Genomic DNA, 22,713 nt, shown 5'->3' with positions numbered 1-22,713 from the left:
AGCGATGACGACATGCGTGTTCAAAGTCCTTGTCTATGGTCCTCAACAATAGGGTATTGCTTTATTGAGTCACCCAACTATTGAAAATTATAAAATGATCTGCTTTATTGAATCCATTGACTATTAAAAGTTACAAAATAGTCACCCGACTATTCATATGTTCCAAACTTGTCATTTTTAAGTAAAAAAATTGACGTTCATTTGAGCTGAATGTTAACTTGATGACTGAGATATGATAGTCGTTTGACATTATGATATCATATTTTAACATATCATAGTCATCATGTTAACATCTGACCAGACTAACGTCAAACTTTTAAAGGAAAATGATGAGTTTGGAACATATGAATAGTCAAGTGATCATTTTATAATTTTTAATAGTCGAGAGACTCAACAAAACGACGCCTTATGATAAAAGGATTATTTTGTAAATTTAATAATTAGGTAACCCAATAAAATAACAACATATAGTCGAGGGAATATTTGTGACTTTACCATGCAAAAATCAGACTCTAATAAATAATAAAGACAAGGTGTTTTTAGTCATTTAATGTTAGGGTTATAAAAACCTACCTATAAATTAGTCGCAGCCGATTCACCATCTTCCCCTCAAGCTTAGAGTCGTCAGAGGCCAAAATCATCATATTAAGCTCATTATTTCTCTCATCTAAGCCATGGTAAGTCTATTTACATTTTTGATTTATGGATTTTTTTTCCTTCTCGGTTGGAACTGTTTACTTTGCGCTACCTTTTCTTGTGTTTCTGTGCTTGGAAAACTGAATCAAAATATATTTACAAATTCGCAGTTCTTTGTTATGTACATGGAATCGAAAGCTTCAAATCGAGACCTTTTTCCAATCAGATTAGATTTAACCTTGCTTATTTTCGCCTTGGGGTTTTCCTTTTTAGGTTTATTGCCATAGCAGATTCTTAGATTTACATGGGTGCAAATAAGATAATTGATTTGTTCGTTGATTTTGTTGTATTTTCTAGTCAAGGAGAAAGGTTAGGGAGCCCAAGGAGGAGAATACTACCCTCGGACCTGCTGTTCGAGAGGGCGAGTTTGTTTTCGGAGTGGCTCACATTTTCGCTTCGTTTAATGACACATTTATCGTAAGTGATGACCTAAATTGATTACATTGTTCTTTTTCTGGTAGTTTATCATGCATAACATGCTATTATTTGATTTCCAGCATGTGACTGATTTGTCTGGAAGGGAAACGATGGTTCGCATCACCGGTATGCTTTATGATTATCATTAGAAAATGGGTTCTTTTGCTTTCGTCGGTTTTTCATGTCGAATGTTGATTTTTGTTGCAACGTGTGTTGATATTCATGTCTGAGGTTGGATTTTTTTCCCGTAAATATTATTTTTTGATCTTATATACTTTTGATTTTTCAAATGTAGGTGGTATGAAGGTGAAAGCCGATAGAGACGAGTCTTCCCCTTATGCTGCCATGCTTGCAGCCCAAGATGTTTCTCAACGCTGCAAGGTCTAATTGCTTACTCTTTGTCTCGAGGGTAGTAATGTTTTATGCATGGTGAACTTATATGCCTATATGTATTTGTTTTCTTGCAGGAGTTGGGTATTACTGCCCTTCATATAAAGCTAAGAGCAACCGGAGGGAACAAGACCAAGACGCCTGGTCCTGGTGCACAGTCTGCACTTAGAGCCCTTGCTCGTTCAGGCATGAAAATCGGACGGATAGGTACGGTTCATTTATTCTTTTGTTTCTGGAGTTTTCAATCGGTCCATTCATTTCAACTCTCATAAACCGACTTGAAACCTTTTTACCTCAGAGGATGTTACCCCTATTCCCACTGACAGTACTCGTAGAAAGGGTGGTAGACGTGGAAGAAGGCTGTGATTCGTCGCTTCATACCTTTTGCTCATTGCCACCGCCGGGTATGGTCGGAGTTTCTGTTTTAAACAATTTTCGGTTTAGATTCAAGCTTGTTTTGCACTTTTCCATTGTTTCACAATAGTTCTGTAGTGGATTTTGATGGTAATTTAAACAGACAAAAGTCGTGGAACTCTTCTAAGTTGAGCTTATATTGTTTCTGATTTTGCTGATCCAATGTTATGGCAGATAAGAATTCCCTGCATTTGTTTGATGCATTTTATATCGTCGGGTTTTCAAATGACTTCCCCAAGTTTATTTTTGACTAAACTACGCATTTAATACCGAACTCAGTTTTGATTTGTTTTAGTTCTTTAACTTTCAAATTTTTCAAAATCATATCTAACATTTAGTTTTCATTTCATTTTAGTATCATACATTTAAAAACTTAACGTGTTTAGTACCTAAACTATCAGTTTTCACCCGTTTTAATACTTAAGCTTTTAATATTTTCTAAACTTTATGTTAAATTTTGAACATGGTGCTAAAATGAAACAAAAATTAAAGTTTTTAACGGTGTGTTATTAAAATGAATAAAAAATTAAACTTTAGGTATGATTTTAAAATAATTGAAAGTTTAAATACTAAAATTGATAATTTAGATATTAAATATGTAATTTACCATTAAAAAATTTATACTCTCAATAATATATACAAGTCCAAAAAAATGTTATATTTCAAATTCTAAGATATAGAAATATAATAATTTGAGTGGTTATAAGGTAATATTTGTTTAATTTTTTTATTATTAACACAAATTTTGTTGACATAATAGTTCGAATATTTGTCCTCCATAGAAGAGAATTATTTTCACCATGGAGATTATTCAATATATTCGTATATATATTGATTAATCTGAGTGAATTTAAGATAATATCTTTACAAATATTTTTAATCATTTGACAATAAACATGCATATATCTTCTTGCATTTCATTTCTTCATTTTTGTATCAATAGAATATTTGACATGTCATTTTATTAATAAAATCAATTAAATATAAAATAAATGATATTATTTTAATAATTAAAATAAAAACAATTTTATTAATATGCATGTCATTATCCAAGACATGATATATATTATACTATCACTTGAGATATATAATATATATTACATCATCACCTTGTGACACGTATATTACATTAGCATTTTGAAAGGACGGTAAATATATAAGAGAGAAAATAAAATTCAATACTAAATAATATAATTTGCACTTATGTCTAAATCATATCAATTCATAAACTAAATATATTAATCATATCGAACATGATCAGATCATATAACAACCCAACTTAATATATTTTGTCAAATTTAAAAACTTCACACCGGTATATTTTTATTAACATTTTTTTTATTAATTTTGGTCATTTGCAGTAACATAAATGCATTAAAGATTAAAATGACCTAAATCTGTAGTACGTAAAACTAAATTGCACTTTTGATTATAATACAGGAGCTTTATTTATTCTTTAACCAGAAACATAGTAATTATTCAATAGACTAACACATGATAAACGTTCATGCACTCCTTAAAATTTTATAATTCCGCATTCCTTTAAATTCTTAATATAACCTCTTTAATTCTCACTCAATGACATAAATTTCTACATCGGTCTCCATATATACAAACCATCAGTTCATCTGAGGCTTATTCATGCTCCACGCATTAAGGTTGTTTATGGTGATGGTCTGATCCCCATTGTTGAATGCATGCAAGTGAGCATTGTCAAGCACAGCTAATGTCGGATAAACCCTAGATGTTATGCATGTTTTTCCTCCTCCGAAACTTTCCACCACGGAATGATCAATCTGCAACCCCAAAAACCAAAAATTTTATATATGAAACGATTGAGTGTGTTTGAGATATTTTGTTACGAAAATTCTAAAGAGGTTGAATTTCACTTTTCATGTTATATTATGAATTTCACTAGGTATTAGTTTTGTTTTGTGTTGGGTATATAGTCTAGGGTAAATTATGTATTTACTACTTAAATTATTAGTTTTAGTCTATTTTAGGATTTAAACTTTTTTTTTTCAAAATCATACTTAATTTTTAGTTTTTGTTTTGTTTTAGTACATCAATGGTATCTTCAAGCAAGATTAGTATTTTAAAGTCGGCTTGTCGGGAATTTACATTATCCTGGTCGACTTCGCGTATTACGTCTTCCAAGTGAACATCTTCCAAGCCAAACTGCTCACAGACCTGTTGGAGCTCATCTTGAGTGATGTAGCCACTCCCATCTTTGTCGAAGTAGTTGAAAGCTGCAAACAGATGATCCTCCTTTTGGATCTTGTTTAGATGAAGCATGGCCGCTATGAACTCGCTATAGTCTATGGTGCCACTGTTATCAATATCTGCCTGCAGTTTTTTTAAAAGAAAATGACAACAAATCAACAATAATGTTAATTATGTTATAGCTTAGGTCTGTGAGCAAAACTTGATTCGAATCGAAAAATCAAATTTTTCGACTCGATTCGAATCAAGAAAACTCGACTCAAATTAACTTCAAGTTGTAATTTCATAAACACGACTCGGATCGAAAAAAAATTTCATGTTCAAATCGAATTGTAAAATACAACTCGAAATTTTAAAAAATTAGTGGATTGATTTTTATATTTAAGTTTAGTCTCTTGACTTTGTATGATTTATATATATATATATATATTACATATGAATAAATATATTTATTGTATATGGTTATAAAAACCATTTAAATTGGAATCAAATAATATCATAATATTATAAATATTTATTATTAAATTTAAACAGAAACTCAAAAATTTGACTCAAATTTCGTAAACTCGACTCGATTCGGAAAAAAATAAAGTCAACTTTGAGTTATAAAATAAGACTCGTCAATTCAAATAACTTAAAAAAAATTTACTCACTCGATCGAACACTTACCCCTAACCTAAGTGCTTGCCTGGTCATTCTTAAGCCATGCATATGCACGAGTTGATCTCACATTTGACATGATGAATGGTGAATGTAGTTTCAAATATAGAAGAAAAAAAACTTTGTTTTCTAACAACTTCAGCCATTGGACTTATTAATGTCCATGGTCAACGCACTTAATAATAGAACATGAAAACGACTGATATTTGTTATGGTAAATTACAATTTAGTATCTAAATTTCAGTTTCAATTCGTTCTAATATTAAAATTTTTATTTTTAAAAAAAATCATATTTAATATTTAGTTTTTATTTCATTTCAGTACCTGCCGTTAAAAACTTAATGTGTTTAGTAACTAAACTATCAGTTTTGGTCTATTTTAGTACCTAAACTTTCTATTTTTTTAAAACTTAACATTAAATTTTGAACGGAGTTACTACAATAAAACAAAAACTAAAGTTTTGAATGTGGTACTAAAATGAAACAAAAACTAAACTTTACGTATGATTTAAAAAAAATAAAAGTTTAGGTACTAAAACGAATCAAAACTGATAGTTTAAATACTAAAGTTATAATTTACCCTATTTGTTTACTAAAAGGAGACTTACTGTTTGCATTAACCCATTGATCTCAGAATCCTTGAGATTAGAACCAACTTTTTCCAAACCAATTTTTAGTTCCTCAAGAGTGATATTCCCACTATTATCTGCATCTATCATCTTAAACATTTCTTTCAGGCCTTCTATTTCCTCTTCTGATAGGCTATCGGCAATGACCTGAATAGATAAATACAAATTTTGATAAGAAGTTTATGTACTTATATACATATATATAAAGATGTCATGTCCCCTGAAAAACTAAATTACAGCCTTTTGCAGCTACTGCGCGATAAAAAGGAAAACTACATGTTTAGTATTTCAATTATCACTTTCGTTCTTCTTTAGTCACTCAAATATTACATTTTTTTCCTTTTCTTTTTTGGTTAATATGGGGAAGTACAAGGCAATATATATTCATAGATAACTCTCAACCATTTGACATTGAACGCTCACATATTTGGCTTTCATGGTGCTCGAACCCGAAACCTCAAGGAACAATAACAATTATTTTATATTGAAAAAAATTAACAGAACTGTTGACGTGATATTTAAAAAAAATCAATGATGACATGGCATTACCTTAGGGTGATACTTCAGCGTCACTATTAATTTTTGGGTAAACTACACATTTAATACATAAACTATTAATTTTGATCCGTTTTAGTACCTAAATTTTTAATTTTTTTAAGTCATACCTAAAGTTTAGTTTTAATTTCATTTTAGTACAATGTCGTTAAAAACTTAACGCATTTAGTACATAACTATTAGTTTTGGCCAGTTTTAGTACCTAAACTTACGATTTTTTTCTTCAAAACTTAACATTCGATTTTGAACGGTGTACTAAAATGAAACAAAGACCGAAGGTTTTAACGGCGTGTATTAAAATGAAACAAATAACCTTTAGGTATGGTTTTGAAAAAATTGAAAGTTTAGGTATTAAAACGGACTAAAACTAATAGTTTAGGTACGAGCTGTGTACTTTACCCTTAATTTTTAAGGGTGGGTGACCAAAATGGAATGTTAGGTATAATTTTAAAACAAAAAATAATTAGGTGACCAAAATGAAACAAAAGCGATAGTCGAGTACTAACGTGTAGTTTAGTCCATTCAACATGTTTCTTTCATGTATGTTATTGTGTATAAACACAATTCTGTCGATAGTCATTTTCGTCCCGTCCTTTTTATATTATTATTATTATAATAATTATAATTATTAATAAATAATAAATTTTATTACAATAGATATTTACAAACCGAAACCCATTTGACCCGATCCAGAACCTAGTAGCAAGGGTTTCCTACACTTTTCCTCCAACCGTCCAAGTGTTCACTCCAACACTGCCATGCCGCCGCCTCAGTAGAAGACTCCAGAAGAAGCAAGGAGAACCGCACACCTCACTCCCTATGGTGAGTCACCATTGTAGATCCGGTGACTCGCCAAAATGAATGGTTGTTTGAAGCTTTCCGATGCCTATAAAAAGCCTTGAAAACCTACAAAAAAATAACAACAACAAGAACGTGAAGAGAAGCAACAGACGACTGAGAGAAATGAACAGAGGAAGCAAAAGAAAGGAGAAGAGATCTTACCACCGTTGAAGCTCAAACATCATCGGAAAAGTGATTTTACCGAAGGTAAAATCTCAGATCTAGTCCGATTGACTAGCTTTTAGCAAAAAAGAAGCTTAGATTCGGGTCGAGGGAAAGCCGATCTACGTTTTGAGGTATTTTTATTTTTTTTGACCACCGTGAATAGTGATTAACGACCGGAATAGTGCCCGGCGGTGGTCGGAAGGTGGCCGGCCGGTGACTGGCTCTTCCTCCGGTGAGGGAATTTAGAGAGAATGGAGACCTTCTCTCTCTTTAGAGAGAAGAAAAATGAAGAAATGAGAGAAAATGAGGATTTTAGACCATTTAAGGTCTATTTATATCCTCCTCAAAACTACGTCGTTTTGGGGAGGGACTTCTACGTAATTTCTTAAACGTGCAAATCATGTATGTGGTTCATGTACTTTGTATTCATTACAATTTAGTCACTGGAATTGATTTTTGTGCACTATAATTTGGTTTTTAGATTTTATTTTATTTTATTTTAATCATTAATCGCATATTTACATATATTTAGGGTAAATAACCTATTTAGTCTCTGATGTTTTAATTATTTATATTTTAATCCCGAATAGTCATTTAGGGTTAAATTACACTATTAGTAATTATATTTTATAATATTTTGAATTAAGACCATTAATTTATATATTTTTACAATTTAATCACTGAGGTTTAATATTTTAATTTTAAATAATATTTTAGGATTATTTACACTAATAATACCTAGATTTCATGATATTTAGAATTAGGATTTTTAATTTTGATATTTTACAATTTTAATCCTTTATTTTTAAAATAATAATTTTAAATATTATTTTTAGAATTATTTACTATTATAGTACTTTGCATATTAAGTATTTATTAATAGTAACCTAATTTTTTATTATTTTTAATCATTAAATTTATTATGTGTGTTTGGGTTATTTTATTTTATACAATAAATTATAAAAATATTTTCTTAACTTATTAGGAATTTATTTTAAATAATTTGTTGGTATAAAATAATATCCTTAATATTTTTATGGGATCATAAATTGAAATTAAATACAAATTTGTTAATTTATTGCAAAGACATTAATTAATAAACAAGGTACCAATTTTGGGCGTTGTGGGGGTGTTAATCCTTCCCCACACGTAATCGACTCTCGAACTCATTTTCTGGTAAGCAGACCCTTTTGTGTTATTTTAATATTATTTTTATAAATTTTATTAAAATAACATAACATTTTTGGTGACCAATCACACCTTAATAAAATGATTGGTGGCGACTCTACAAATTGTGTTTTATCTTATACCAGAAGAAAAACACTCACTTTTTCGAGACGAGATTTAGAAAGCAACGACACTTGTTTTCGTCGGGCGAAATACCGTCTCGACAGCTTGGCGACTCTGCTGAGGATATTTTTAGAGAGTTAAGCCACCAGTTTATTAATTAATTGTCTTTGCAATAAAAATTATAAATTTGTTTTAATTTTGTTTTAATTCCTTGATTATTTTAATAACCATTTTCTGTATAAGTAGTTGTACTAACTGGTTTGCTATTGTTTTCAGGTTTAATTATATGTCTTTATATTGAAAGAATAAATTTTTTTGTTGTACATTATTTGTTTCTTTAGATTTAAAGATTATATTTTGTGTGTTGTATATTATTTATTTCTTTTTATATTTTCCTCACATGATGAGCACTGCATTCATGACATGAGCTAAAACCTCGCTCTTATCCTGTTTAAGTAAATGAGAAACTACTCCCTCGTGTGGTTTTCACCTTCGTATGGGATAGGGGACCATTTTTTGAGCTCACACCTTATGTTCCTCGTGTGGTTTTCACCTCCGTATGGACTTAAGGAAGTGTGTTCATTCGAATTGAACTCAATTTGAAAGTCTGTGATGGACCAGGATTGAGGGCTTGGTAGTCCAAGGGGGCACCAACAAATGACAATTCGATGGCCCTTTTACCTTAGATCTAAACCCAACATATACTAAACCTAGAACTCGAATCTAGTCAGAGCCTAACCCAAGAGAATCTCGTAAGGTTAGCACACAAGGAAAAACATATTGAGTCTTAATTTACTTCATTTTCCTAAAAAAATGCATGTGAACTAGAAATCATGAGGTTAGATTTATTTCTCCAAATAAAGCATGGAACTAGATTACATGAGGTTAGGATTTTTATGATATTTCTACCTAATTTTCCTTTGTTTGTTTTTATCATTTTCATTATGCATTACATTTTTCATACCATGGTGTTGATTCATGATTGATGTTCATATAGAAGGCTAGAAATATAGAACGAAGAGTCCTATATGAAGTAGAAAATAATGCAAATGTATCTGTAATATGTTTAAAACTTCGTTTTAGTATAAAAGTTGTTCTAAGGAATCAGTTCAGTATCAACACCTCTTTGCATGCATGCATTTGCATTGCACAATTCACATTCTTATTTTTTCATTTATACATTTTTTACATTTTCATTTTGCATTCACATCTTTGCATTTGCATTCGCATCTTTACGTTTATATTTACATTTTCATTTTTTACATTTGCATCTTTGTATAGTTATATTTATAGTTTCAATCTTACATCATGCATTTGCATTTTGTTTCAAATTATTTTACATGCATTTAATCATAAAAATATGGGAATAATTCGTGGAGAATTCCATGATAGAATTTTGAAATCAAATTGGAGCTAACTTGGTCTTCCTAAAGAAGGATAATAGCCATGAATGAGATTTTATCAAGGATTGGTAGAATCGAGAAACTGCAAGAGCAACTTATCAAGACTCAACAAGGGATGATTGATCAAGTAAAAAAGTTCCAGGGTGATTCAAATGAACAAATGGATCAAGCAAAAAAAATTCCAAGATGATTCAAAAGAGCAAATGACAAAACTAATGGATATGGTGAATATTGTGATCCATGGAGAGAAACCCTTAGAGGATCCCATTGTAACAGATTTGAATGGGTTTATAAATGTTAGTAGTATAGCCAATGCAATGGAAACAAATGACCAAGAACTTGTCAAGAAATGTGGAAATCCAATAAGTCTCCAAAAATCGGGTATGATCCCAGAAAAGGCAACAAAGATCAAGTTGAAGCGAAGTATAGAAGAGGTTAAAAGGCCATTGAAGAAAGCTAGGAAAAGCAAAAAGAAAATAATACCTCTCATTCCAATTCCAATCTCATATTCAGATTTATTACCATTTTTTTTTAAATTACCTCATAACATCAATTTCTCCAAGGCCTAATACTTATTTGAGTCCAGATTGGCAGGGTGTCAAGAATTCATGCAATTATCATTCAAGAGAGTTTAGCCACTCTACGGAGAATTATAGGGTTATGAATTTAAAGGTCCAAAACCTCATCGCAGAAGGTTTGCTATATTTTGAAGATGGAAAACCTAAGCTCCTCATCAAAACTGGTCGAGAAAGAGAAATTTTTGAATTACTATTTGTCTCATGATGCTCAAGAGTCAAACATTCAAAGCAAACATTTTGGTCATCATTCACATGGTTTTCAAGAAAGCAAAGTAAACAATTGTAAATAGACAGTGATGTCAAGGGAGAATCTACCCCGTTTTCCTTCAGTTTCATGCAGCAAGTTATATTACAAGTTGCTTTAAGCTCAGATTATTGCTCCATGTCGAGCTAAGCCTTTGTTGCTTCCATACCCGAGTTGATATAATAAGAAACTCTCTTGTGATTATCATGCTGAAGCCCGAGGGCACTCCATCGAGAATTTTGGTAACTTCAAACGACGGGTTCAAGACCTTTTGGTTCATGGAATCATAGAAGTGGATGTTAATGATCAGTCTGTTTTGGTCAAATAATTGGGAATCAAACCCCAAAATAGAGTTAGTAATATCAAAACAAGTAAAGTACATGCCGCAGAGGACGAGGAAAATGAAGTACTTAAGCCAATGATAAAACATTCAACTCTCAATACCTCTCTGATTATAAATGATAAAGAAGTAAAAGGAGAAGTAATCCGAGACTGGCACATAGGTTTAAAAAAGAATAGGGTAGATGTAACCCATAAGACACCTCAGACACCTATATCAGATTTTCTGAAAACAAGTGAGGTAGGGGCAATTTAAGGAATCTGGTGAATACTACCCCAATCGTAGGTGCAATGAGCATTCAAAACCAAGACAAAACTATCATCACCAAAGAAATTTGTTCTGGATCTAAAATTGAGCCCAAATTCCAGTCAGAGAAGAAAAAGATGATGATGAGATTCTACCAAGAAACTGCTCAGAAAGAATAAGAAATTTGTGTATCTAAAGGTTTATCCAAAGAAGTTGACACAAAAGATGATCAAGAAATTGGGGCAAATGAGGACAAAAATTTTGGGCCGATTACACACCCAACATTACTGGAATGATGGGGTAGGCTAAATAAATAAGTGGAAATTGTTATCTACCACTATAGTACCTTTATATTTTCAGCATTTTGTTTGAACTTGTTTTTTATTCCTTTCTCCGCCTTTTGTGCAATAAATAAATTTGTGTTGCTTGTAAGGTTATGAGCATTGTGTCAATTTTGCAATCTTACAGTTCTTTGAATATCAACTGGATTAAAAAACTCTTTAAATGATTAGAGTTATAAACTTTGACAAAATATCAGGATTGAAAATTGGAAAAACAAGGACACTTGACCTTATCTCAGATGAAATATACCCAAACACTATCCTATTACAAATATGAGATAACCTTCTCCTATTGAAAGAAATTACAAAAAGGCTTGGTATTTATATATAGGAGCGTACAACATGGGGCATCGTTGGTGTATTGCAAAACCGACCAGAGGATTTTTCTATTGATGACATTTGATGATGAACATGTTGTTTTTACAAATAGGTAAATCTAGTTTAAGTCAGTTGCTTGGGAATTAAACTTTAACGAAGATATTTTTTCTGATTTCCACCAAAACACCTAGACTATAACAGGTCCTTTTTAACAAACTTAAGAAATTGGAGCCATATACTCATGTTATATTATTATATACAATAAAGCTTGAGTTATCCCCCTAAAGCAATTGGTTAATAGCCCCAACTTTATGGATAATATTCAGCTAGTATGTTATGCTCGAGTTGTCCCTCTAAAGCAATTGGTTAATCGCCCCGGCTTTATGGATAATATTCAACTAACCTATTATACTATTATATGCAATAAAATTATCCTCTAGAGTAATTGGTTAATCGCCCCGACTTTATATATAAATTTCAACTAGCCTGATAAAGGTGATTATATTATTATATACAATAAAGCTGAATTCAGTTAGTTAAAATGGCAAAAAATTACTAAATAAAGATGGACTAAGGGGATTAAGGAACACCTATTATAGTCAACCTCACACGAGCACTCATAAATTTTATTTTTAGACTGATATTTTCGCACTACTTTGGTTAGATGAGTCTAAATGGAAGATTTCAGAGAATTGAAATAGAAGTATTCTAGTAATTGGTTATACAAGTTGCGTCATTTTGTACGCATCCGGTTAAAATACCAAGTTCTTAAAATGAGAAATGTGACAAAGTTCACAAAGAGCAAGAGAGGAGTGACATCTTAAATAGATGTAACCATAGAAAATAGGAAAGCCATCCTGAAACCAAACTAAATCTTGATACTTGTCAAAGAGCTATAATTCTCAAACATTAAATAATTGTTGATCCTTTTGATATTCTTTGAACTCATGCTTATGATTTTATTCTATTGTGAACATGTAAGAAACAATACTTTACAAAATTCTTTCATTCTTTGATAAAGAAAGGAGAAAAACATTTTCAAACAGGACAGTCTCAAATGAGGAAGATTCTTGAAGCAAATTGTTGTCTATTCTACCTTTATTGTAGAAAAAGAATAAGCCAGGCCAGAATGATGAAACATTCTTGAAAACAAGTGGTCCAAGAAGCCAGAAAGTCTGGAGAATTGAACTTGTAATGATCTCCTATGACATTATTAGCAACTCATCAAGAAAGATTATCCTATTTTAAAGGGACACTTATCTTATACTGATGACGATAAGCATCACCAGACAAATTACTTCCCCCATCCACCAATCCATGTCCTCTAGCAAATCCTCCAATCACAGAGCCATAAGTCTCATTAGGTGTATTATGGGAATGAACAAGTCCATCACATGCACTCTGGTTATGTTGTGATACTGGCTCAAATCTTGATACATCATTGCTGCTTTTTCCATCCCGATCATTTTCTTTGCCAGGATCATATCTATTATGTCCTTCAGAAGATTGCTAAACTTGAATTTGAAAACTTATAGGGACAGAATAAGACATTGGAACAGATTCTACACTCGTAGGCTTTTTATATGGGGTAAAATTTGTTACAGGATTCCACAAGTAGAGATAACCAGTTTTATCGTCTACTAAACCTTTCCATGGTTCGGGCAGAGTGGGATATATTTTGGAGCAACAGAAGAGGCAATCGTTGCAAGAAAATACACCAACAAAAATCTTCTAGTTCATCTTGATGATGTTTGTTTCTTCCAGTAAGGTTGTTATACGGGATTCCACCGACAACAAGGTCGAATTCGCCAAATTTACTCATCAATTGCTCCAACCGATCACCATTCAGTTCTTGCATATCTGCTTTAAAAGGTATGCTGAGCTGGTAAAGGACAATCTCTACACAACTGATCTCAGAGAAAAGAGACAGGACATTGATGTACCTGGGGAACATGTCTCTTAAGACCGAAAGATGATAAACCACTGTGTCGACCTAGAATGGATTCCCAAGCGATTTATACCGCTATGTCCGACTAGACCCCTCCATATCCAGAAGGAGATGATCACCTCATTCAGAAGAGGCACATATCTCAGACATTTTTGTGAGAAGAATTAATCACCTTTTAATTTTGTGGTGACAACATGAAGAGAATCCCCAAGTTACTTGACAACACCGCTATCTAGTAACACTAGAATGAAAGCATTCAAGATTAAGAGATTCGACACCAAGAAAGCCACGAATACCCACAATAGGGCATTATTAAAATTGGACATTATGAGGATCACGAGATTCAAATCAAATGAACATTGAGAGTGAATCTTACAACTTAGAATGTTGAGACATCTTAAAGGTTCATTTCAACCAGAAATAATGAGGGGCATTTTGAAGGTCCATATTATCAATGATTGGGACATCTTGAATACTCACATCATCATGTTGGGACATTTTGAAGGTCCATTTTGACCAGAAATGAAATTTTGGTACATTTTGAAGGCACATTTCAGACAGAAATGATCCATGAGGAGCATTGTTGAAGGCTCATATCAACAAGAAGTAAATGTTGGGGCATGCTAAAAGCCTATTTCAATCAGAAATAGGAATGTTGACCCATTTTGATTGTTCATATCAACAAATGTTGGGGTATGCTGAAAGCCCATATCATCTTGTGTTAAGATCATTGAATTGAGCAAATATTTCCAATGAGATAAAAAGGTATGAAGAATAAAAATTGTGGAACAATGACAATAGAGCTGACTATACATAATTGTTTTGTTCATCAAACAGTTATTCTGGTGATTTGATACTGGCAGTTAAAGCATTCCACTTGTAGTCTCACTGAGCTTTGTTCTTAAATAACGTCATACAAAAGCTCTAAACGCTATGCAAAGAGCTTCACTGACAAAATGTTTTTGGGCAGAAGTCACAGGAAAGAATAAATGTGTTGTCAAATGTTACGAACCAGTGATTATGGTGCTAAACCAATGTTGCGATCATATGTTGTTTCCATTTGTTGATCCGAGATGAAGGTTGTCTGCTACAACTCCAAAGGATAAAAATGAGAAATTATGAAGATTACTTTCCACAGAAAAAAGGCATTGAAATTTTCAAGAAATTAGTGGAACCAACTAAGATTGAACGATGGGTTGTTGCATAAATGTCTCAACATGATATAGTCTGAATGGTTTGTACGAGATCCGATTAGATGTGGAGATGTAAAAGGAATTAAGATAAATCCTTATTGTGATGTATTTCAAGAGTCAAATCAGAATAGACACTGCTCTCCTAATTAATCTTTGTGGAGTTAGGAATATCTACATTCTTCAAAGATGAAAGCTTTATTGGATTTCACACAAGTTCAAGGACAAAATAGGGACACTGAGCTCATAATTCTGACTGTAACAAGAGATCCATAAATGAAACATTTCTTATGAGACTTTAATACAAATTGAGACAATGAAGACACAAAGATACAAGTTGATCAGATGGTTCTTCATAAATGCAAGCTTGATAGCATAAGTTGCTACACTAATATTTGGAGGAAACCCTAGAAAGGAATTATTAAGTGGAAGAATATTGAATTCGTCACTCTGAAGTCAAACGAAGATTGAATCGACATTTTGCATTCATAAGAAAATTATTTGCATAAAAGATCATGCATTACATTTGATTGCATTTGCATAAATACATTTTCCACATAAAGATACAGGGACAAAGTACCTTAAAAATGGAAGGTTGAATTCAAATCCCACATACAGGAACAAGCAAAGCATGAGACTCCACCCAAGAGATAAAACAAGACTTTTAGAGCCAATTTCAACTTCACAGCGAAGGATGTTGGGCTCAACAAACAACTTTTCAGTTTCATTCAGAGTCAATTTCAACTTCACAACAAAAGATATTGAACTCAAATCAATACAACCAAAGATTGGATTTCAACTTCACAACGAAGGATATCGAAATCAAAGCTCAACTTCACAGCGAAGGGGCTTTCCAGTTTCATTTAGAGCTAATTTCAACTTCACGGCGAATGATATTAGACTCGAAACAACAACAATGCAACCCTTATATTTCAACTTCACGACGAAGGATATCCAATTCTAGGCTCAACTTCACGACGAAGGGGTCATTCACGATATCAACTTCACGACAAAGGATATTGTGTCCACCAGCAGCAATGCATCCATGATTTTAACTACACGACGAAGGATATCGTGTCCATCAACATCATCCTTAGAAAGCCAAACGTCCTTATCACGAAGGAACTGTGTTATCTCAAGTATCTTCAAAGATGGCCATACGTCCTCATCACGAAGGAACAATGTCATCCATCGATCAGAACTCCTCATCACGAAGGAGCAACATCATTATTAGATAACCAGATATCCTCATCATGAAAGAACAATGTTATCTCAAATATCTTTAAAGATGGCCAGACGTCCTCATCACGAAGGAACAATGTCATCCACCGATTAGAACTCCTCATCACGAAGGAGCAACATCATTCTTAGATAACCAGATATCCTCATCATGAAAGAACAGTGTTATCTCATCATGAAAGAACATTGTTATCTCAAATATCTTTAAAGATGGCCAGACGTCCTCATCACGAAGGAACAATGTCATCCACCGATCAGAACTCCCCATCACGAAGGAGCAATATCATTCTTAGATAACCAGATGTCCTCATCATGAAAGAACAGTGTTATCTCAAATATCTTTAATGATGGCCAAACGTCCTCATCACGAAGGAACAATGTCATCCACCGATCAGAACTCCTCATCACGAAGGAGCAACATCATTCTTAGATAGCCAGATGTCCTCATCACGAAGGAACCGTGTTATCTCAAATATATTTAAAGATGGCTAAACGTCCTCATCACGAAGGAACAATGTCATCCACCGATCAGAACTCCTTATCACAAAGGAGCAACATCATTCTTAGATAGCCAGATGTCCTCATCACGAAGGAACCGTGTTATCTCAAATATATTTAAAGATGGCTAAACGTCCTCATCACGAAGGAACAATGTCATCCACTGACCAGAACTCCTCATCACGCAGGAGCCGAGTCATCCTCAGATAACCAGATGTCCTCATCACAAAGGAACCTTGTTAACTCAAATACCTTCAAAGATGGTCAAACGTCCTCATCATGAAAGAACAATGTCATACACCAGTTGGATCTCTCCCATGAAAAATGGAACGGATTTCCCATCAAAACATTAAGTCAACTGGACGAAAATTCATTGTCTTTTTATCTTTGCTCTATTCTTGTTAACACAAAAAAGAGTAAAGAGGGGCAGCTGTCGACAGTCATTTTCATCCCGTCCTTTTTATATTATTATTATTATTATTATTATTATTATTATTATTATTATTATTATTATTATTATTATTATTATTACTATTAATAAATAATAAATTTTATTACAATAGATATTTACAAACCAGAACCCATTTGACCCGATCCAGAACCTAGTAGCAAGGGTTTCCCACACTTTTCCTCCAACCGTCCAAGTGTTCCACTCCAACACTACGATGCCGCCGCCTCAGTAGAAGACTCCAGAAGAAGCAAGGAGAACCACACACCTCACTCCCTATGGTGAGTCACCATTGTAGATCCGGTGACTCACCAAAATGAATGGTTGTTTGAAGCTTTCTGAGGCCTATAAAAAGCCTTGAAAACCTACAAAAAAATAACAACAACAAGAACGCGAAGAGAAGAAACGGACGACTGAGAGAAACGAACAGAGGAAGCAAAAGAAAGGAGAAGAGATATTGCCATCGTTGAAGCTCAAACATCATCGGAAAAATGATTTTACCGAAGGTGAAATCTCATATCTAGTCCGATTGACTAGCTTTTAGCGAAAAAGAAGCTTTGATTCGGGTCGAGGGAAAATCGATCTACGTTTTGAGGTTTTTTAATTTTTTTCGACCACCGTGAATAGTGACCAGCGACCGGAATAGTGCCCGACGGTGGTCGGAATGTGACCGGCTCTTCCTCCGGTGATGGAGTTTAGAGAGAAGGGAAAGCTTCTCTCTCTTTAGAGAGAAGCAAAATGAATAAATGAGAGAAAATGAGGATTTTAGACCATTTAAGACTTATTTATATCATCCTCAAAACTACATCGTTTTGGGAAGGGGCTTCTGCGTAATTTCTTAAATACGCAAATCATGTCTATGGTCCCTATACTTTGTATGCATTACAATTTAGTCACTGGAATTGATTTTTGTGCACTATAATTTGGTTTTTATATTTTATTTTATTTTAATCATTAATCGCATATTTACATATATTTAGGGTAAATAACATATTTAGTCTCTGATGTTTTAATTATTTATATTTTAATCCCGAATAGTCATTTAGGGTTAAATTACACTATTAGTAATTATATTTTATAATATTTTGAATTAAGACCATTAATTTATATATTTTTACAATTTAATCACTGAGGTTTAATATTTTAATTTTAAATAATATTTTAGGATTATTTACACTAATAATACCTAGATTTCATGATATTTAGAATTAAGATTTTTAATTTTGATATTTTACAATTTTAATCCTTTATTTTTAAAATAATAATTTTAAATATTATTTTTAGAATTATTTACTATTATAGTACTTTGCATATTAAGTATTTATTAATAGTAACCTAAAATTTTATTATTTTTAATCATTAAATTTATTATGTGTGTTTGGGTTATTTTAATTTATACAATAAATTATAAAATATTTTCTTAACTTATTAGGAATTTATTTTAAATAATTTGTTGGTATAAAATAATATCTTTAATATTTTTATGGGATCATAAATTGAAATTAAATACAAATTTGTTAATTTATTGCAAATACATTAATTAATAAACAAGGTACCAATTTTAGGCGTTGTGGGGTGCTAATCATTCCCCACACGTAACCGACTCCCGAACTCATTTTTTGGTAAGCAGACCCTTTTGTGTTATTTTAATATTATTTTTATAAATTTTATTAAAATAACATAACATTTTTGGTGACCAATCACACCTAAATAAAATGATTGGTGGCGACTCTACAAATTGTGTTTTATCTTATACCAGAAAAAAAACATTCACTTTTTCGAGACGAGATTTTGAAAGCGACTACACTTGTTTTCGCCGGGCGAAGTACCGTCTCGACAAATTCAATTTGAAAAATCCTGCACAACTACTATGAACTTTCAGATAGTTGACATGAATCTGGGTACTAACCCTGATGGCAATTTTCTTCAGCTTGTTCATTGCAGAAAATTGCTTCAAACGAAATAGGACAGCAGAATCAAGAGGTTGATCTGGAGCAATACCTTCCTCCTGAACCCAAGGGTGGCCTGCCATGATACAGTAAGGTAAAAAATCCATATACAGTCGAGCGACACATAATGCAATACGCCGGTTTCGAGTTCTTTTGATCAATGATAAAATGCTTTCACGCAGACAAAATAATTGGACTTGAAGAAGATAAATTTTGGGGTTTGTTTGACAATATAAAGGATGTGACAAATCCAGGTGTTTGAAGTCCTTGGCTGATGTTGCAGGAAGGAGACAAGAATCAAAATAGGGATTGCATCAGGGAAAAGAGGCTAAGGTGAGGTTGCATAAGGTCATCTGGTTTCCTGACCAGGTTCCTAAGCATGCAATTATTGCTTGCATGATTACTTGGGATAGATTACTTACCAAAGATAGGCTTGCTCATTTTGGGATTGTTCAAGAGGATATCTGCGGATTGTGTGGTGTTAACAATGAATCTAGGGACCATATGCTCTCTGTTTGCTCTTATTCTTACAGGATTTGAAGTACGATTATGCATGCTTGTGGGCTGCAGTATATTCTAAGACGTTGGGGGAGGGCCTGCTTTGTGTTGAAAAGAATTTGAGAGGTAAATCTCTGCTATAAGAGGAACGGAACTGTACGCACTTTATGGGGTTGCTTACTCTGTTGATATCTGTTTGATCGCGTGAAAGATATGGTTCGAATTAAATTATATAGTACGAGTACAGATAGGGATGACAATATAAATAAAATGTTGTGTATAGATTGGGGGATTTAGTCTGTCTATAATCTTGGTGGGGTGTTTTTTGTTTGGGTTGATTTGTAGTAGCAGTTGCTACTTTTCTTTGAGATAAATATTGTAATTGATTTATTATCAGTTTTAGTTCGTTTTAGTATCTAAATATTTAATTTTTTCAAAACCATACTAAATGTTTAGTTTTCATTTCATTTTAGTTCTATGTCATTAAAAAACTTAACGGGTTTAGTATCTAAACTTTTAATATTTTCAAAACTTAACGTTAAATTTTGAACGGGTATTAAAATAATTACTATCAAATTTTTCGTAACTAATCCTAACACGATAGACTCATTTAGACGCTCAGCCAGCCCATCAAGCATGACAGGCACATTTAGCAGAAACTAATCCAATATGTGATGCTGCAAAGGTGAACATTCAGTTGAAATAGACAGAACATGATCAAGGCCTTCCAGATAAAATAATATTCAAGTTCATATGTACTAGAGAGAGCAAGATCAACGCATACTCACAAAGAACTTCATAGGCTGTAAACCGCTTTTTAGGGTCCTTTACAAGCATTCGTTTGATCAAGTCCTTTGCACTGTTAGAGATGCTAGGCCATGGATCCGCTGTAAAGTCGGGTTGACCTCTCAAAACCTGCTCGAATATCCCTTGCTCTGTTTCTGATAGGAAAAAAAAGAAAGAAAGAAATAACATCCGTAAGTGACAGTAAGCATTTACCGATGGTTCGAACCATTGAACCACAAGCAGCGAAACACTCACCATCCCAGAATGGGGGTGCTCCACAAAGTAAGATATAAATGATCAACCCCAGCACTCCAAACATCACATTCTGGACCATAGTGCTTCAGCAACACCTCTGGAGCCACATAGTAGGGACTTCCAACCTCATCATGGAACACTTGACCTAGAGGAAAAAGGATTAGTTCCCACACAATAGAGTAGACTAAAATAATAAATTTTAATGAAATTTATTACAAAGATGACTGGCACCATGTAATTGAAGACAATGATGGGACTGTGAGTTGCCTAGATATGACCACACTCAAAAGCTGTAACACGGAACTAAAGCTATTTTATATACCAAAAACTTTTTCCATGATTGCACATGGAAATTACAAAGACTGTGGTTATGGCAGGTGATTAGCGAAAGGAAGGATAGATTTCCTTGGCAGAAGCTGGTGTGGTTTTCGTTTCACGTTCCTAGGCATGCTGTTATCTTGTGGTTGACGTTGCTGGATAGGCTTCGTCGTATGGGACTTGTAGCTGAGGGTTCTTGTGTGTTGTGTAGTGATGCGGCTGAGAACAGGAATCACATATTTTTTTAGTGTCCCTTTTCGGGTGCCATTTGGAGGATGGTTTTGTCGCGCTGGGGGAGTCTCATGGAAGCTCCGGCAGTTGGGAAAGTGAATTGAGATGAGCTCTTGCTCGTTGGAAGGGTAATTCCATTTCTACATTTTTGTTTAAGATTTCTTGGAATGCTTTTATATATTTTATTTTGAAAGAAAGAACTAAAAGAATCGGGTTGGTGGGATATGGTTGGATTGTTTCTTATAGCAGCTTAATGCTTCTTTGGATTAAAATACATGCATTTTATCCACGCACACAAAATTACAAAGACTACGTATACTTCTCTGTAGTAATTAAGAATTTAATCTAACGGAATTTGTGACTTTTAATCAAAGATAAAACAAAAACCAGTTAGACATTTAGCACAATATGAGTTGGGTAAGGTTTTTGAAATTCACTTAAGGAATTACAGGACATGTTATTCTAGCAATTGAAAATTCTGGTTTGGAAGGAAGAATGATCAAATGTAATATAAAGTTAAGAAGTAGGAATCTGTGCACTCAATAACTCCATAGATAAAGTGACAGATATGTCAAATGACCAAATTTCCCTCCTAACATTATCCAGGTCGTCGGTCGAGGTCAGCTTCCTCTTGGCGATGGATTTGCAGGCAAACCGTTTCCCACTGCATTTCTCCACACATAGAAACGTTGTGCCGAATTGACCTTGCCATAACTTGCGCCCCAAGCTATATATCTCTTTAATGTTCCCAGTTTTCCTTCCTAGCACTGACTCGCGTTGCATGGTTGTCAACCTTTTGATTTGCTTTCGGGGTGGTTTCGGCTCATGTTTACCTCGTTCTTCCTTCTTTGATTCATCGTTCTGGGTCTTAACAGGATCAGGGGAAGCGTTATCGGCTGCATCGGTACCAGCATTTCGTTTGTTATCCCCCTGCAACTCGTCGGCTGGCCTTTGCCGCCAGACCGCCTGTGTGACAGATTGAATAAATCCATTGGCACCACCAGCATTAGTTGTTCCTGCACATGCGTTCCCCATCAAAATTTCCCAGATCCTCAGGTCCTTGCAATTATCAAAACTCTCTTTTGAATCCCAACATCAAAATGGGTGCCTGATAGATCCCAGATCCTGATTTCTGTCATCAATCCAATGGGAACCAAACCTTTTGAATTTGTTCCGAATTTGTACAAAGAAAAAATCCCAAAATCGAAATTTAAATAGATAATGGGAAAGAAATTCCTGAAGAAGAACAGCAATGGAAGCTATAAGATTAGTTCACAAAGAGATCAGTTTCCTCTGAATTCCGTTCAAACAAAATGCAGGAGACTTGCACACCCGGGTTATTTGATGAAGAAACAGGAGAAGAAAAGATGGTTAAAAATTCATAATTACATTGGAAAGCATGTTATTACAATCTGTGCTTATTGGAATTAAAATTAAAAAGATGAGTTTTCCACTTTCCATGGATCGGATCACAGTGGTAATTAAATGGTTTATTGCATGTATTGAATGGATTACAAGTCTTATGATTCGCATGTCATCATACGCAGCTCAGTTTTGCCCACTCGCTTTAATAAAAGGCTTAAATGTACCCTTGCCCCTTAAAGT

The 22,713-nt window shown here is 33.4% G+C and overlaps 1 protein-coding gene and 1 pseudogene across 2 annotated transcripts; one reads left to right on the top strand and one right to left on the bottom strand.

Annotated features, from left to right (window-relative positions):
* The first annotated feature begins 957 nt into the window (after positions 1–957).
* Positions 958–11,753, top strand: LOC120200379 (40S ribosomal protein S14). Of its 2 annotated transcripts, none has more exons than XM_039201255.1 (6): positions 958–1,113; positions 1,194–1,239; positions 1,409–1,494; positions 1,581–1,710; positions 1,802–1,872; positions 11,743–11,753. In XM_039201255.1, the coding sequence occupies exons 2-5, from the start codon at positions 1,224–1,226 to the stop codon at positions 1,867–1,869; spliced, it is 300 nt and encodes a 99-aa protein (XP_039057186.1). In that variant the 5' UTR covers positions 958–1,113; positions 1,194–1,223; the 3' UTR covers positions 1,870–1,872; positions 11,743–11,753. The 2 variants fall into 2 exon arrangements, with proteins under 2 accessions (XP_039057186.1, XP_039057185.1); XM_039201254.1 differs by lacking the exon at positions 11,743–11,753 and adding an exon at positions 1,909–2,049 and having other exon boundaries at positions 1,802–1,869.
* Positions 3,537–22,216, bottom strand: LOC120200319 (annotated as a pseudogene).
* Between the last annotated feature and the right edge of the window lie 497 nt (positions 22,217–22,713).

The sequence above is a fragment of the Hibiscus syriacus genome, unplaced genomic scaffold, assembly GCF_006381635.1.
Source record: "Hibiscus syriacus cultivar Baekdansim isolate YM2019G1 unplaced genomic scaffold, ASM638163v2 tig00005939_pilon, whole genome shotgun sequence".
In the NCBI taxonomy this organism is placed as follows: Eukaryota; Viridiplantae; Streptophyta; class Magnoliopsida; order Malvales; family Malvaceae; genus Hibiscus; species Hibiscus syriacus.
Note: the sequence above shows the minus strand (reverse complement) of the source record. Positions and strands in the feature narration are given on the sequence as shown.